Consider the following 17,901-nt stretch of genomic DNA (forward strand, 5'->3'; position numbering starts at 1 on the left):
CGGCGGTGCACCCCAGCGAAGCGCTTCCCTACCTAATTGAAATTTGGAGGTATAAGAGGATTTCTACACAACACCAGCTGACAGTCCCCATTCACGGAATATCCTCTTAGACTTCTTTCTCTCTTCTGCGTGTCTGTGTATGTCTCTCAGAGAGAAAGAATAAACTTTTATCTGTCTTTGAGCGTTAGCAGAAGCTTACGGCCCCCGCTAACCGCTATTTGGTGTGTCGCGGTTCTCGTCGTCGGAGCTCCCGTTATCGCTTTACCTTGTTGACATAAGTCGCTGGCAAGGATACAAAATGGAGGCTGGGAAGGTAAACAATCCCTGTGGATTTAGTCACATGATTGGTGATAGTTTTTTTTCATGATTTATCTCAAGGTCATACTTTGATACCACAAAAAAAACAAGCATTTGAACAGGGGTGTGCAGACTTTTTATATCCACTTATATACACTTAATAAAACCATTTTTTTCCCTTTACATTTTTCCAAGGCAGGGATGTCAAACTCATTTTCAGTTGTGGGCCACATCCAAATTATGGTTTCACTTGTGGGGCCATTAAGGACTATCTTTTGTATATTATCACAAAAAAGTAACAATTTTCTCATTTAATTTCAAAGTGGGATCATTTTTTTTTTTTGCAATATCTCACTGGAAGATAATTTTTGTATTTTTACAAGAAACATTGAGTTGACACACGAGTTGCCTTTGTGGGCCACATAAAATGATGTGGCGGGCCGTATCTGGCCCCCGGGTCTTGAGTTTGACAACAATGTTCTAAGGGCTTCTAGTGTGGAAGCTAAGAGGCTATCAAACCTTACAGAACAACCTCAAATGTTTATATTCACAATATTATTTTGGAAAATTGCATTATACTAACAACAACCTTCCAAAGTAGTCGTTCGGGTTTATCGTCGTCGCACGCTTGCACGCTCCTTTTATTTGTTGACTCCTCTTAATGATTAGATAAGCAACCACGCTGAAACAACACACTTGATTATTTGAAACCTTCGTTCTCATGCACAATGTGTCGCTTAGGTGCCAGAGTGTAAAGCACGGTCGTGAAATTTATATTTGCCCTTGATAGCTAGGTGCTAATTTTAGTAAAGGGAATTTGTGGAATGTATTTAAAGGCTTGAATGCATCTCAACTATTTTCCTCTTGTTTTTCTATTGTTATTGTGCTCTGTGAATCAACTCGTGCCTTTAGGGGGATTTACAGCGGTCCCTCCTCTTGTTTTCTTTTTTTTTTTCACTATTTCCTCACTCTTTGCTTCTGCTTTGTACCCGCCGCCCGCCGCTGTACCAGCAAAGCAATTTTGCACCTCAGTGGGGGGAACGATTCGAACAGTCCAAGCAACGTGCCAGTCTGTTTAATAACAGAGTAAAAGCTAGAAAATAGAGAAGCCGAGGAAGGAATACAAAGACGAATCAAGTGGCCTCGGGGCAGGCGACAAACGGGGGGGGGGGGGGGATATACGTATGGAGAACACAGGAATCCACACCTGCTTATCTCTGAGGAATTGCCTACAAGGGGCTTTTCTTTTTAATTAGAAACTTTGTAGGCCGAGTCATAAATCACAAAGCGTGTGCGAGCGAACGGGAGGCGGCGGACGTATAGCTACTAACAAATTTGCACTTAATGACTTTGTGACTGACTGTGAGCTCAGCACATACGAGTCGTTATATACTCGTTCATATATGATCCGTGTAAAATCATTGCATTCTTCTAAAACTAGGACAGGTCAGGGATAGCTGGTGTACAAAGGTTACTGGGACTCTGTCGTAACAGGATCCAGGCTGCTTTCAGACAACGTCTGGGTTTTGGGCTCCCCATCTATTATTCACCGGTTCAGCGGTTCTTTCTCGGTAAACTTTCTCTTCTAAATTTGTTCAAGGTTTGTATTCCCTCAACATTTATCTCCAATGAAGTCAATCACACCCTTGAACTTGATGAACCGCTCTGTCGTACCGGTCAACGTGGTGAGGATTAGTATCGAGTAGACACAAAAGGCAGAGATAATCAGCAATTGGGTGGTCTCAAAGTCATGCCCCTCACCTTCTAACTGAAGCCAGGGATGTCAATAGGTCATTATCAGACCGAGAGAGACTCAGCATCCTGTCTGAGTGAGCTGCTGATTGATGGTCTGATGGAGATAAACCGATGGAGGGACATCGTTACATGAAGATGGGTATTGGGGGTGTTTTCTGATCAAAGTCCATTACCAGAGGAGCTCCGGTTCATACATTCCTGCTTCTATTCGCCGTATGTGCATCTCCAGGTCATCACGGGGTCATGAACTCTAGTTCAAAAGAAAATCTGATCCTCCTTTCGTTATGTTCCATCAAAGTAGTGGTGGGATGTAGTCGACGTAGAGGAATGGTGGTCTGTCTGTTGTTGCTTATACGGGAAGCAAAGTGTATTTTGATTTGCATTTTTTGGGTCTGAACTCAAAGATTTTGGCCGAGGCAGTCTGTGGAAAGTTCATCCATGCGTGGCAGTGTGATCGCTAGCGCAAGTGCAATATTACAAATTGGAACAATATAAACTTGGTGGTTAGCGATGCTCAAGCTAGCCCCCACACCTCGGAATGACTACGTTCACAAGTCATGACTGCCGTGTTGTCTGAAAGCCTGACTTGGTCCCTGCGATATTACGAGTGGTGTGAACCCAGCAACTTGTTTAATGGCTCGAGCAGCACCTCTTGACAATCTGAAGAAAAATGAAACGGTAGAAGAAATAGGAAATAATTGGGTTGAAAGAAAAACATCAATGTGAGTTTTTTTCCCCCCACCTCGGCCAGATATTTGTCGGCATCAAATGAAGGCCGCTACCTGTCGCCTCTAACATCCTGCTGTGACTCTAATGAGGCAGATGAAAGGGTGGTATCGAGTAGAATAATAAGGAAATAACATAGAAAGAGAAATACTTGACTGATGGAATTGTGCAAATAGTCTGGTGAGATTTCAGAGTGTTTCTCTGAATTTTAGCTCTCGATATTGAGAAACGAGAACCCTATCTGGCTCGGTTTTTGTGCTAAAGGTTTTTGGTGTTTTCAAATTGTTCCACATCAGCGTGTGTTGATAGACTGCAGCACAGTTCTGGAAAAGAAACAGGCCCTTCCACTAACTTGTTGGAAGCATAAAATTATCTGAATTGTCTTTGCCAACTCCCAAAACGACAAGCCAAACTTTGCATTTGGCACAACAGACCACGTCCATTTAACGACTTAGGAAACGTCCTCTGGAAAAATGAAAAACACGAGTATTCTTTTCTCGCCAAAGGAACCGTGTACCTGCAGGTGGTCCAGTCAAACTGACACCTGTGCTGCAAGGAGATAGACGAACACGACGGAGAGGTGTAAAGTCCCCCCCCCCCATCACCTCCTCCTCGACTACTCCCAAATGCTTCGAGGCAGCGATAACAGGCGGACCTGCCACTCACCTTTTTGGAGCTAAGCGAGGGCGAGGCCGAGAGAGGAATCAGTTGGGAAGCCTCCAGACATATGTCCCCTTTCACGTCCAACACCATCAGCCCTCTCGGTAATACTCTAGTTCCTTCTTCTCAGCTCTCAGCATGGGGATGAGGTTAGATTAGCAGGCCGCATGGACCTGGGGGGGTAACTACTAGCACACCTTGAATGCCACGGCGGTCAGTCAACAAGCCAGGGGTTCCCCCGCAGCTTTCATCGGCTTGGTGTCAGATCCCACATGAGAAGTGATGGAAACCTAGGTCTCCGAATTTTTTACCTTTTTACAAATAACAGCCGTAAAGGTCATATTTTCTTCTTAGCTTCTTAGGTTTAGCTATTTTTTCTGTCTCTCTTAGCAATTGTGTGACATATTGGCGCTATAACCCTCAGATTAATGTCAAAGCAACCACGAGTCCATCTTGCCTGAAGCTACACGTAGCTAGTATTTTGTTCCAGCCATGATTGACGCCGTGAAATGAATCCAGGTTTTTTTTCTCCTATGTATTTTTATTGGCCTGGATAAATTCTGGCAATCAGACCACCACTATTGTATTGCTGTCAGAATGAACGGAGCGTGTGAAGAGACACGTCGTCGTTACGCGGTGGCCGTGTGTTGTTTTTCCTTCCCGTCTTCTTCACAGTCAGTGTTCCACCCTGTCGTCTACCTGACTGACATCCTGTGTTTGCTTGACAAAGTTGCTTGAAACAGTCATCAGGTGGTTTGGTTAAGATGCCAAAAGTGTATCCTGTTATGACAAAGGATTATTCTCAAAGGGAGCCAAGGACACATTTCCACGGTTGGAGCTATACGCATGATCCAACTGGATTTTTGCGGAGTTCATGCTACACAGACATATGTACGCGACTTTATTCTGGTTGATGAGTGAGATTCCGCCCTTTCCCAGCCATGACCTTGGATGGCATTCCCGTCCAGCCCACGTACCTCACCGCAGTTGCTTGCCCCCAGGTCAGAGCAGTGATACTTTACTCAGCACTTCATTCCGTGTTCCAAATATGGAGGTGTTAGCTGCCATTGTGCCATGCTTAGCACACTGCTTAACTGTGTGACCACAGCCCCTCACAGAATCCATATTCCATTGACGAGCAAGCACGCCATCCCGCTCTACGGTTATTGTTTGGTTGTCGGCTCAGCGTTGCGCCAGGAGCCCGCGGCAAATTGATTCCGCGCAGAGTCCGAGGAAGTTTCCAGTGTGCTTTTTTGTGGCATTCACTGCCAAAATGTAGACGCAGCGAGAGGGTAATCCCGTGGCTTTCGCTTCTCTGACTGCATAGCGCCTTCTGCTAGCTGGTAAACCCGCTGAGCGTGAGATGAAACACTCACTCTGTCCTCGGTATTATTATTCTCATTGAAGGCTAAAAAATGGCCATCTGTACAAGTGGTGTCATTTATTTTATTTTTTTTTCTGTTGTCAATATGTTACACATTCTGCATTTAAAGTCGCTGAAAGCCTGGAAAGAATTTTTTTCTTGTTTTTGCGCGAGTCATTCATTGTGGTTATTGCTTCTACCACAAGGCGGGATACAGTAGATGGTTAGAGTGTCTCCCACACAGTCTGGTCTCCTCTTGGCTAACATAATTAGCATGTTTGCATGTGCGTGTTCACTCAGCGTTTCATACATGTTTACACTCATTAGTAGGTGTCAATCAGGGGCCAAATGGATCTCTCACCTTCCCCAACCACTCTGAGGCAAAATGAAGTCAACCCGGCAGCGGAGGCCTATTGTGTCATGCTAATGTGATAGCGGAGATTAGCATTGTAATCCATTTAGCATAAAGCGGCTAATCCCGTTCATTGCCGTCGAAACGGAATCAGATAATGTTGGCTACCACCACCGTGGCTGCTTTAATGATTGTAGGCTGATGAAAAATTAATGGTAGGATATATTAATTATGACAATGAAACATGGATGACAGCTCACGATCAATGGCCTTGAAGGGGAGACACGTAAACCCGGTTTGCAACTTGCCTCATTGCTATAAAATAGTGTTTATGACTACAATAAAATTCATACACCTGCTTCCTATTAGTCCACTGGCATTTGAATCCATCTTTCGACCCACCAAGTCCCAGGGAGGCTTGTTGCTGGACACAACATTCTCTCCTGTGTCTCGTTTGTGTTGCGGCATTTAGTTTATATGCGGGTGCTTCCTTTTTGAATACCCCAGTAGCAATTTCTTCATGCAATATATATTTGTCCAATAATTTAACAAATTCACTGCCAGCCCAGTTAAAAAGGATTCTTTGACGCCTATCGTCGTCAATGGCGGTGAATGAGTTAAACTATTAAAAATCCCTATAAAAAAAAAAAAAAAACATCAGGCTGCCTGCAGAGGACGTGGTAACACTATGCTGACTAAAACAGAGTGTCGTTACGGGTGTATATGATAATTAATCATAGAGGGACTCACCTCCCCGCAACCATATGCTTCGCGTCCAATTATGTTCCCGCCGCTTACCTGCAAAGCCCACAGAGAAGAAACGAGCTACAGTCATCAAAACTTTAACAAGGCTCTGTTTCACACCTGTCCATAATCTCAGGTGTCCAAAAACTCCGATGTGGTTCCGGAGAATGTGGAATCGTGACCATCAGGTTGTATTTGGAAAAATTATTTTCTGCTGAGTAAGCAAACTGTGGTCAACAGATAGTATGCACCTAATGATCTTTTGAGGCATTCCTTTTTATTTTCTGTGCTAGCATGTGTTCAAATTTGTTATCCTTGGGTGTAGCATAGTAGGTCAACAAGTGTTGGTGTCAATCCCCAAATCCACTGAGAAACTCCATCCAAGGATTATCCCTCAGGCAATCCTCTGTTGTTGTAGGGTCCGCCGTAACACCTCGACTTTAGCGGCATAACGGATAAAATGTACAATTTTGATGGATTATATGCTCTCCTTGCAGATCCGAGTGGACGGCTCTTCACGGGCCCTGCAGTACGAGACGGTTCAGGCGGTGGAAAGCGGACCGGTCCTCCGCGACATGGCCTTCTCCTCCGATCATCACTACCTTTACGTTATGTCCGAGACCCAGGTAAGATGCTCAGTTTATCACGACAAAAAATAGTCCATGTTGGTATATGGATGAAATGTAATAATCTGGAGTGAAAAAAAGTTGAGTATTCGAGAGCGAGCCAGGTGTTTGTGTTGTTTACAGGGTTGAATTGTGAAATGTGGAGCAAAATAGCAGCACTCTGCCTAATGGACGCCGGCACAGAGATGCTGTGTATACATCCATCAGGATGAAAATAGCCAAAGTTTGGACATGTGACTCAGCATTCATGTTACTCTCAGTGGTTTTGATCAGTCCTAAACGTTGGACTATATGTGAATTGTTTTGCATATAAATGTCCGAGATTCTACAGATAACATTCAAATTGGGTTAAAGATAAAAACGTGGACCTTAATGCAGAAACAGGGAGCGAGTGCCGAGGCGGAGACCATTTAGGATTTCGTTTTTGTCATGGAATCCAATTATCAGTTCTGCAAATCTGTTAACCAGCAGAATTAGATTCCTTAACTCCTCTCTCAGAATTTAGCATCTATAATTGGGCTCCAAGAAAAAAGAGACTGTATCGCATTAAAAATGATTACCATTTCTTAATTTCCAACTTTGTGTTCAATTCCCTTACGTCCCATATCGGGTTACAAATTTAGCCACTTCAATTAGTGCGTATTGAAACAATAAACACGAAGTGATTGTGGCTGTCCAGTTTGGCAGTGGGAGTGGCTTCAGAGTAATTAGTCTATTAGCCTAGTTAAAGTGCGGTCGGTCCTAAGTGATTTGGGATTCACATCTGGGAATACTCAAACAACACTCACTGAAAGTATTAGCAACTTTCGTTGCACGCAAACAAGAACTCGCAGGACTGATGTGGCAAACAGAATTAAAACCAGCCGGAGCCATCAATAAGACTCCATGCTGCGTTCAGGCTCTGGACCGAGACAGAACGAAGAAGCAGTCCGCAACAGGGGGTCGAGAACAGAGCAGGTCGATTGAGCTCCGCCCCCACCCACTTTTCTTAGCACACCCTTGGAACGTCCTCTTCTGATTCAGTGATGGTTTGATTCATCTGCTTTGACCCCTTGTTGAGTCAATTTTGTGGCAAAAGTCCAGAATGCAAAGGTCATTGCCCAGCTGTCCAATAGACGTGGTTCAAATAAGGTCGGAATCAGTCCTGTTGAAGGACATCTAGAAATGGCCCAGATAACACTAAAATGGTAGCTTCTAAAACAAAATGGCCGACTTCCTGTTTCATTGTTTTGTTCTCACTAAAATAAAAATTCTACCAATTCTTACTCTGTGAGTTAAATATGGACTACCTCACACCAGAAATATTTGATAGCTGTCGGGCTTTCTCGCTGCCGCTCTGGTTTCGCTCAATTATTGATATTCCTTGTAGCAAATGCAGATCTGTAAGTGTGAATTATTGAGATTGTGTACTGTGCTGGGGTGAGATCGTTCAAAGTCAACCGCTTCCCTCTCCCGGGAGAAATCCGACATCTAATTTGAGGCAGACTCAAAGCTGTTTAGTGTCAGTAGTCTTTAATTTTTGCTAGACTCGTGAAGGTGTTTCGATGCGGCGCCCCAGTTCGGTGTAAGAAGGAACCGGAACGCAGGCGCGTGTCAAACCGGCAAGATGGGCGAGGTTGGAGTCGGCTAACTCAAAGCGGGGAAGTTTTACCTTTTGTCCTCCCTTTAATGGCCTCTCATTGTGTGCTTCCCTCAACTCATCTCCCCCTCTGCCGATTCACACAAGATGAAACTGCTTTCACACACAATTTGAAAGCAGGAGCAGACACGGGAGCTTTATGAGGCGATGCCTGCGGAATGTTTGACGCAGTCGAAATGGTTGAGATGAAGGTCATTGTCCGGATATTTTATGCGAGGAGAGCGTCGAATGTCTTTGTTGTTTATGACCGGATTAAGATGCAGATATGCGGTTGTCGAGTAAAAGCTATTTTTTAAAATCTCGTCGGAATACTTTCCAAGAATGTACATTGGTTAGCAACAAACAAAGCGAAATAAAAACTCTTCCCAGTCAATCGTCTTTTTTGAGCGTAGAGATAACCAAAAATGATGGATCCCCATCCCAATCGTTTGTCACGCCGACGGCGGGATGAATGCCTTCCTCATTTGACCTTTTCGAGATGTCAAGCGAAAACAATAACACACGTGCGGTCGCCGGGGTCCGTTCCCGTGAGCCGATTTATGATATGAAACCAGCGCTTGGCGGATTGAGTGGCATGCCAAGCGTGACGGGGGTTGGATGGTGGGTATGAGCGATCTGTGTTGTGGAATTATTCACTCATTTCCTGCCGCTTAGTCCAACAGAATGCGGTGGATAGGAAAAGTCTACACACCCCTGTTCAAATGCCAGTTTTGGGAAAATAAAAAAAAATGACACCTGTTGAATCTTTTAGAATTGTTTACCGATAACCCATGCCGACTAATTGAAAAAAAATATTCACCAAAGTGAAAGTAAAAAGTGTTGTTGCGAAAGTGTGCACACCCTCATAACTGGAGATGTGTTCCGTATTAACCAATCGCATTCAAACTGATGTTAAGTGGGAGTCATCACACACATTTCATCATCCTAAATAAAGTTCAAATGTTCTCGTTAGCTTTTCACAACAATTCATTTCGCATTTTATTAGAAGCCTAATTGGTGGTTGAGAAGATTTGAGCAGGAGAGTTGTGTTTAATATCAGCGCTGATGGAAGCGTAGCTGGTGATTAATTCTGATCTCCGTGACGTGCCGTCGTGATAGCGGCGGGTTGTCCATTATTATTCTTATCCATCGTCGCCGATATAAATAATCATTTCACTGTGATTGTAGCTGATCCTCCGGCAATAATGAGCAGTGAGATATCTAATTGGAGACGTGCGCTTACATATACATTACACGCACAGCTGGGGGGCTGTTACTACATTACACAGTGTACATTTAACTTCATTATCTTATTATTTGCTCGCTAGCCACCCGGCTCAAGCTGAGTATCACTTTTAGCATTTGGTGCTTTGCTGCAGGTGCAATGTGTTTAATTACAAGTTAGAGATAAAGAAGATTTAAGAGATGATCACGTCTCCCAGTGCGGGTTGAGGCACGGGGCAGTGGTATGGTGTCAGGAGCGAGACAGAAAGTGGAATTGTCTCAATGTTCCTCCATTTTCAGCATTATACCGCCATTATGTCACTTCTTCACACATTAAGGCTTCAAGACTTCTTTTAAAAGCCTGATTATGTTCCATCTCTGCCTACTGTGCGGAAAAGAGGCAGACGAAGTAATGGCAGGAAAGTGTTTATGCCCGCTATGATCTGATAGCGCCACCTCGGTGGCATAAAGACGCCCTCTGGAAAAAAAAAATGTTTTGTGATAGGAACATCGTCGTTGAATGAATGATATCAAAAACCAAGCTCCGGAACCGAGGGTTGACTTTGCCGGGGCATCTGAATGTGTGCCCTCAAGTGGGCACATCTGCCAGCAACCAAGTGTTAAATTATAAAGATACGGCGGCCATTGTTTGCAACAGTTCTGACTGGCTGATCTCGGCATAACAAAGCTCAGGATGAGGCGACGCGGGTACAAACGTGCTGTGAGATTTGGGTTTCATAGCCGCTCGTGATAAGACCGCCAACATGCACGAGCGACACAATGGCTTTTTTTTTTTTTTAGCGTCGGACACCTCTTGTGCATTGAGCTTCAGCGTCACTTGTTCGCTCCTGCGATTCCATCAGCTTTATCTGTCTAATTCAAATAGGCCTCCGTGCAGCAGGAGGGGGCAAAACACACCGGTTGCTTCACGTTCAACACGCTGAGATGCGCCCCCCCCCCCATTGTTTTTCATGTAATAACATGCAGCACTTCTCTTGACTTTGACAAGGAGAGACACTCCCCACTTGCGAATCCAGAATCCACTCAGCTGTAAGCAAGCGTGAGTGTGTTTGTGGAGATGAGCCAGGTAGTGGAGTTTACTTATTTGTTTCTACAGTCAGGTGTCTGACATCTGCCGTGTCTGCGTTAAACAGACATGTTGGAATTTCAGTGGCAGAGGAAGTAGTGTGCTGTTCGAAATGGTACGCTTTGCCCCGTGTGTCACAATGGCCTTGAGTATGACGAGGTTGTGTGATAGTAAAGTTGAAAATCAATAATAAATAATAGGTTTCGAATCCAGGTCCAGACAGTAGAACCTTACCATAGTGCTTCAAATCAATTGGCAGGTGAACTAGTTTCCAGAAGCTTGTTTACCTTTCACCTCAGTTGATTACCTCTGACGAAAAACTGTGGCAGGGTTTTCACTTTCTGGATCTGGATTCGACATTTCTGATAAGTAGCTAAGGACAAGGGTCAGGGTTAGAGTCTTGTAAAAATCCATCAAAATTCCAAACAGACCCGTCCCAGGTCCCCCAGAACCTGCAAAGCACAAAGCTTTTCTCGCAACCCTTTGCCGACCTGGCCTTGCTTTTGTAGCGACTGAGCGACAGCGGTCACCCTCCTGATGACGGCTCATTAATCAAAAAGTACCGGCGACATCTGTTAATGGCAGATGCTGTCGCCATGGCAACAAGAACAGGCGACCGGAGCTGCCCCTGGCCCTTAGCGCTCAGTTAACGGAGGACAAAGGCAGTCAAGTATTATTTATAGACATTCCGAATGGACAGGATCTATCTCACCGGTAAGACTTGTATCTAGGGACTTGAACAATGAATCAAATTTACAATTTAATAGAATGGAATGTTCAAATCATGACTGCAATTAAGGAGGGGAAGAAGTAATTCACGGTTTGATTTTATGACTTTGGGGAATTTAACTGTGCTTTTTGGTGCTTTTTTGCAGCTTTCCAGGATGCCAGTGGAAGCTTGCGGTCAATATTCCACCTGTAGCGAATGTCTTGGATCGGGTGACCCTCACTGTGGTTGGTGTGTCCTGCACAACACGTAAGTATTGCTGCAATATTGATACCTTAAGAACTCAAATCCGTTGTATCGTTTAAAAAAAAAAAATCACAAAAGGAGAATCAGAAAGAATAGTAAATCAGGTTTCTGTTGAAAGACTAATTTGGGTGTTTGAGGAGGCTGGAACGGATTAATTACATATTCATCATTTGAATGGAAAACAATGATTTGAGATGCTAACACTGTAATGCAAAAATTCAAATCTCAATGTTAAACAACATAAAGTGATCAAAATCAACCAAGTGACAAAAACTGAGCACACATGTCTAAGATGTGGTAATTATTTGACATGTATCTTGGATGTGTTTGCACACCTAGCATCAAGCAACGAGAGCCTTGTGACAGCATGTAAACGTCCCAATTTGTTCACTTTCCAGTCTATCCCCAATTCAACTTGCCGGTCCGTCCGTTGCCGTCGTCGTCTTTCCATCTGTCGAGCACATTCGCACTCTTTTTCCGCCAGCTGTCAAACTCCCGTCTGTCTGTTGGAGTTGGGAGGTGGGGGCGGGAGGCGGTGAGGGGTGGCGCTTGATTTCCCACTCCGCTGTAAATTGAAAATGGCTTTCTCGTGTCAGTGCTAGCCCTTGGGTATAGCATGCGCGCATGACTGTGTGTGAGTGTGTGTTAGTGGCCCACATTTAGCACCTCCATCCCTGCTGGCACTGCGAGGACACGACGAGGGCAGAGATGTGCGGCGCGGTGGCGAGAGGAGCATATTGACCGAAAACTGCAAGTGCAAAGAAAGATGAGGGGTGAGGCGGGGTGCAAAGAGTAGACAAATAGATGGATGGATGCACGCCAAAGAGGGAGTGAATTGTGAATAGAGTGAGATTAAAAGCAAAACGGTACAAGATTTGACTTTTGATGTCAGCATGCTAAATTGAGGTAAAAAATATAGATTTTTATCAGATTTTTGGAATATTTTTCTAATATTTTCTAATAATTTATTCTAATAAATTTCCTAATATTTTTTAAAAATTTTAATTGCCGTGTGAAATTCAAGTACAATAAAAGTCGGGTGGATTGAAGGCAAGTTATTTTCTTGGAATTGTTGTTTTGGTACTCAATAAATGAAACGTCGTCTGGTGCCAACACTGTCCTCTGTTGGGCTGGAGTGTTCTTGGCCTGCAAATTGTTGGTAATTCTCCACTTTTTTTTTTTTTTTGGAGTGTATGCGCGTGTGTGCACACGTGTGTGTGCAAGAAGCCCATTAACGCCCTGGACATGCTCCTGGCCATACAGCAAATGGGTGTCCACAGATTGGCCTGTCACACTTAGCCTGATAGAATCTGCTCATCTCCTCAGCCGCCACTTCACACACACACACACAAACGGCAAATATGTGACCGTGCAGCATGAAGACATGCGAATAGATACAGGTGCAAACTTGTATGCAAACTTGAGCGCAAGCAGACGCTTTTTATCATCAGTTGACAACCCCCCCGAGACACCCCCCCCCCCCACTAAAGAACAGCAGGAAGGGTAGCACCAAGCGACTTTAAAATGTCATCCCAGATAGTCGTGCTGCTGTTTCCCAATCAACCTTGAAATCACCTCGCCGATCTTGAGCGTAAACAGCCTTTTCTTCACCATAGGCTTTATTTACTGTATAGATCGGTGAGCGGAGCTGCAAGGGGCCGAAGGGGAAGAGGAGAAAAGCAATCGATAGGGAGGAAATCAACAGGAATGGGTGCTGCTGTGTGTGCATCTGTGAAGTCATTGTCCTTGACAAGCACTCGGTGTTTATGTAGAACGGTCCTCAACACTCCCTCCTTGCCTTGACTTTGGATGCAACACCATCCGATTGAAACGAAAACCATGGCACCTTCTTATTGATGCAAAGTGGTTCTAAAGGACAACAGTGTTAGTCATTGTGTTATTCAATTGTCATTTTACACAGAGGATAAAGAATATATGCCTGTGGGTTTTGTTGTATTGTTTGTCTATATGTTGCTGCAGCGGTTGTGTTCATCTCTGTTGGTTAAAGTGTAGCAACAATGCCACATAAATGTTAGCTCAGCTTTTGCCGTTATCTGTTAGCTTTAAGTCCTATTCTCGTTCTTTATTTTATGTTTAGTTTCACATAAAACTTCAACAAATACTATTTTAATGCAAAAAAAATGAATGGATCATACAGGTTGTCCTCTACATACGAACGTTTGACTTACAAACGTTTGTAGATACGGATAAAACATTGGCGGAGCTAGAGACGGAGCTGCACGGGCAATTTTTAATTTAATTTAATTTAAGACAGTATATATGTAAACAGTATATGCTGTTTTATTTATTTATTTAATTTAGTTTAACTCAACTAAAATATTATAAAAATATTTGTATTTCTTTATGTATTATTTTATTTAGTTTAACGCAAATAAAATAATATAAAATAAATTTATTTATTGATGTATTTATTTATTAAAACCAAATTTAGTATGTCTCAAACTTACAAACTATTCAACTTACAAAAAGCCTCTCGCAAATTGAGGACTACCTGTACAGTATTTTTCATGCTTCGAAATGCCCTAATCTGTATTTTTCTACCCCTTTGACATCCATCCACACTCCAACTCTTCTGCCCATATGCTTGGTGAACGCCCATTCTACTTCCAGTCTGTCAGCTGTCAGTCACGCCAGCGGCTAACTAGGCCGTCAAGTCTTCCGTCAAGCGTGACGAGCAGACAGATTGGACGGCGCCTTTGCCTGAGTTGCATTGTCGTCTTATTTCGCATAGACGTGGAGACGCATCTGCCGTCGCTCTCGAGTGATGCTAATGCTGTGATAATGTGCGCTTAGTAATTGCGATCCGAATCTCTCCCTTTTGTCCTGACAATATTCCCACAGCGCTCGTCTATAGGCGTTCCCCTTTATCTCCTTCTGTCTACTTGTCCTCATTGCTACCATTTAAATCGGACTTCCCGCGTTTAAGAGCAAATCTGATGTCTACTCATTTTTATTCCTGTCAAATTTCACCTAAGCAGTTAGTTGACCAAAATATGGATATTAATAAGCAAACAACAGATGGAATCAAACTTGCAAGTCACGCCGCGAATCAAATTGAAAACGTATTCCCGGGATGTCTCGACTGCTGTCAGATGAGTAACCTTTTCGGCCAGAAAAAAAACAAAACCTAATTGGCAGAACCGTCGGATGTTTATTCCCCACGCCGCTGCCGCCGTTGCTACATGTTTCGCCGCTCACGCTCATCCGTTACCTCCGCAACCAGTGCTCATTACCGATTTATGCTAATTAAAAACCACCGCTGACTAATTGTGTTGGGTCAGGCTGGAATCAAACACTTGCGTGCTTTGTCAACAAAAAAAAGCACCTTAAGGGAAATTTTTCAACTATGAGCTAAATAAACACAGAAGTCCAAACAATATTTTTTTTTGTCCCATTTAATATCACTAATGAAGAATAGCTTTTTCCAAATATTTGAGCCGAGGATGCTTGTAGTCTGATGTGTGTCCAGTCGAGAATGGCCATCACTGTTTCACACCCGCACATGTAATCTATCAAACAACACTTCCAAGTCAGGTCCATCACTCAATGTCTGCTTGGAAGCACACACACCTTTACACACCTTCCCGAGAAAGCGATTCAACGATGAAAACGTGTAATCGCTGACGTGTAGATGACGTGTATTGTATTTGACACGACGCAAAAAAAAATCAATATCAGAGGTCACGCCGTGTTTGCATACAGTGTGTATAATTGCCGTATTGGTTTTCATAGAAGGGGGATCGATTTGTCTGGACTGGGTCAATATGTGTATATGTGTGGTTGTTTGGCGCACTCAAAACACATTAAAGTGCACCATATACATCCTGTATGGTGTGTGTGTTTTGGTTTACAAACTTCATCATCGCACTATTACGACTGGTCGTATGACCATTTCATCAAAGATGCAAGTTGGTGTGTTTTCATCTCACTGATAGAAGGATGCATTGCTTCATGCTCCACTGTGTGTGTGTGTGTGTGTGTGTGTGTGTGTGTGTGTGTGTGTTTGTGTGTGTGTGTGTGTGTGTGTGTGTGTGTGTGTGTGTGTGTGTGTGTTTGTTTGTGTCCACAGTGGGGTCATGGCCAATGGGCCAGGTAATGACTCTCCCACGGGCCCCTCCATGCGTTTTTGTGCTATGTGGATCAGCACTCATAATGATAGCAGTGCTCCGTGTTTGTGTGTGTGTGTGTGTGTGTGTGTGTGTGTGTGTGTGTGTGTGTGTGTGTGTGTGTGTGTGTGTGTGTGTGTGCGTGCGTGCGTGCGTGTGTGTGTGTGAAGTGCGTTGTGACACAGTAGCACACACAGCTATTAGCATAGCATATAAGGCTAATGCACAGGTTATATGCTAATTAGTTTGTCACTGGACTAGATTGTGGATTTTTTTTTTTTCTTTTAAGCAGCGTTTTTATGTAGCAAATCTTATTTTCAAACAAGCGAGTGTATAATTACAGGTCCGTCTTGATTGGAGACCTCTCTGGCCCGCATTGACCTCATCTGCAATACAAGAGTCAATTAGCTCGTCAAAGGAGGATTTCGTGATGAAATATATAACTCACACATCATCATCAGCAGGAGCAATGGAAAGCGGCGACAGATCCATCCCTGGCCTTCTCTTGCTCTCTCTTAATTGCGTCACCTTATCAAAGACCCCCCCCCCCCTCCTCCTCCTCCTTGTCCCGGGTGAGAGTGAGTGCATATTAGTCTCCATTCAGGGCCAATCTAATCCTTTCAACTCGCCTGTCAGGCGGCGGCGGTCAGTCAAATATCTCGCCGACAATAGCCGTTTGCTCAGCAGACGAGACGGCAAAAGAACAATTGCTCGGGGTTGTACCGTCGATGTATTTACAAATGAGATAGATTGCGAGTCCACAGATAATCGCTGATAACAGCAACGTTGCCACTTGTCCTCACTTAGGTCTATGTATGTGTATTGGTGTCAAATCTAAGGCCTGGGGGCCAGATACGACCCGCCGCATCATTTTATGTGGCCCGTGAACACAAATTTTGCATCAATTTTATGTCATTACTAAAATTACAAATTGTCTTCACTTTTTAAGAATAGAACTATTGCTCGCAATTTGTGTTAGAGATGTTCTGACTCTAACTTATTTTGCAAGAACCACACGGGAGACAGTATGCCCTTTAAGCACTTGCAAGTGGAGAGCCCGTTCGTTACTGTAGGTACAGCAATGTTCGAATAAACTCTGCCGTTAGTCTCTTACAAAAGCATATTTATTGAGAACAAGTAGGGTGGGGGTGACATTGGACATGTTTGGTGGTCACCTCAGCAACTGGTTAATCAGTGCAGAGGGTCCCAGCTCATTGTTTTACGAGGTCGTAAAAACAGAAACTAGTGGAGCATTGTAGATGACTAACTAAGCAAGAAAGTGTTTCCACACCATTTGGAAAGTTTCAACAACTGAATGGTTAAACTTTTCAGAGTCAAGGAAAGGTAAAAGGTTGAAACAAAGTTAATAATTCTAGTCTACATTCCAAAATAATCATACGATCAAGATAGTTTATAAACCCTAACAATTTGTATTAGCATTCATCGTTTTTAACTATTTGAACAGTTTGTACTAGTCTCTGATTTCAAATCTTTATCTATATTCATCAGTTTGTTGTATAGTGTATACTGTATGTAGACGTTGACACCCCTGGCCATAGATATATATTAGGGTTGTGTGTCGCAGTATGAGATTAGACCACCCGGTCTAGAATTAAAAGGAACACAAGACACCGGTTCCACCTGCACTTGGCATTGCCCATGAATTCCAGTCATTAAGACTTGCTTCCTTCCCAAAGACCTCGCCTCCTCTCATATAGAGCCGCCATTGTTTTTTTCTAAACACACACCTAAGTCGACTGGGGCTCCATTCACCGACCACTGTAATGAATATCCCCCCCCCCCATGGAGGAAATACGAGGAATGTTCCAAACAGGTGTGTCTTGAATAACATTTGGGGGCTTTTTTTTTTTCTCTTCCGCAGGTGTACCAGAAAGGAGAAATGCGAGCGGTCGTTGGAGCCTCGCCGCTTTGCGTCCGACATCAAGCAGTGTGTACGCCTAAGCGTACACCCCAACAATATCTCCGTGTCCCAGTTCAGCGTGACGGTGAGTCCACGTGGTTTTTCTGTGATAGTGATACTCGGACAAGGTGATTATGATATGCTCAATTTTGATTAGTGGCCACTCTTTACATGGATCACACGGCCTGCCAACAGCCACACAATTCAAATGGCGGCTGTGCAAATGAGCTGTCCTGTCCAATGAAACACTCGTTAACATCCCATAGTATTTACTTGGCATTGTAAAGGGATGCTTGGCAGCTAAATGCAGCATATGTCTCCCGGATAGTTTATTGCTCTGCACAAGTATTTAAATACAGTGGTGCTTAGTGATAAGAGATTAGTTTATTCAGTCAAAGCATCTTTCCCCATTGAAATGAATGGAAATG

At 43.7% G+C, this 17,901-nt stretch overlaps 1 protein-coding gene across 4 annotated transcripts in view; it reads left to right on the forward strand.

Annotated features, from left to right (window-relative positions):
* The window catches only part of plxna4 (plexin A4), a 109,727-nt gene that overhangs the window by 66,137 nt on the left and 25,689 nt on the right, over positions 1-17,901 (forward strand). For all 4 annotated transcript variants that reach the window (XM_085902180.1, XM_085902182.1, XM_085902181.1 and 1 more), the window contains 3 exons: positions 6,395-6,523; positions 11,328-11,428; positions 17,435-17,558. In XM_085902180.1, coding sequence (XP_085758306.1) covers positions 6,395-6,523; positions 11,328-11,428; positions 17,435-17,558 — 354 coding nt within the window. The remainder of the gene's footprint in view (positions 1-6,394; positions 6,524-11,327; positions 11,429-17,434; positions 17,559-17,901) is intronic.

This window comes from Syngnathus leptorhynchus, chromosome 21, assembly GCF_054491065.1.
Source record: "Syngnathus leptorhynchus isolate UIUO chromosome 21, UIUO_Slep, whole genome shotgun sequence".
NCBI classification, from domain to species: Eukaryota; Metazoa; Chordata; class Actinopteri; order Syngnathiformes; family Syngnathidae; genus Syngnathus; species Syngnathus leptorhynchus.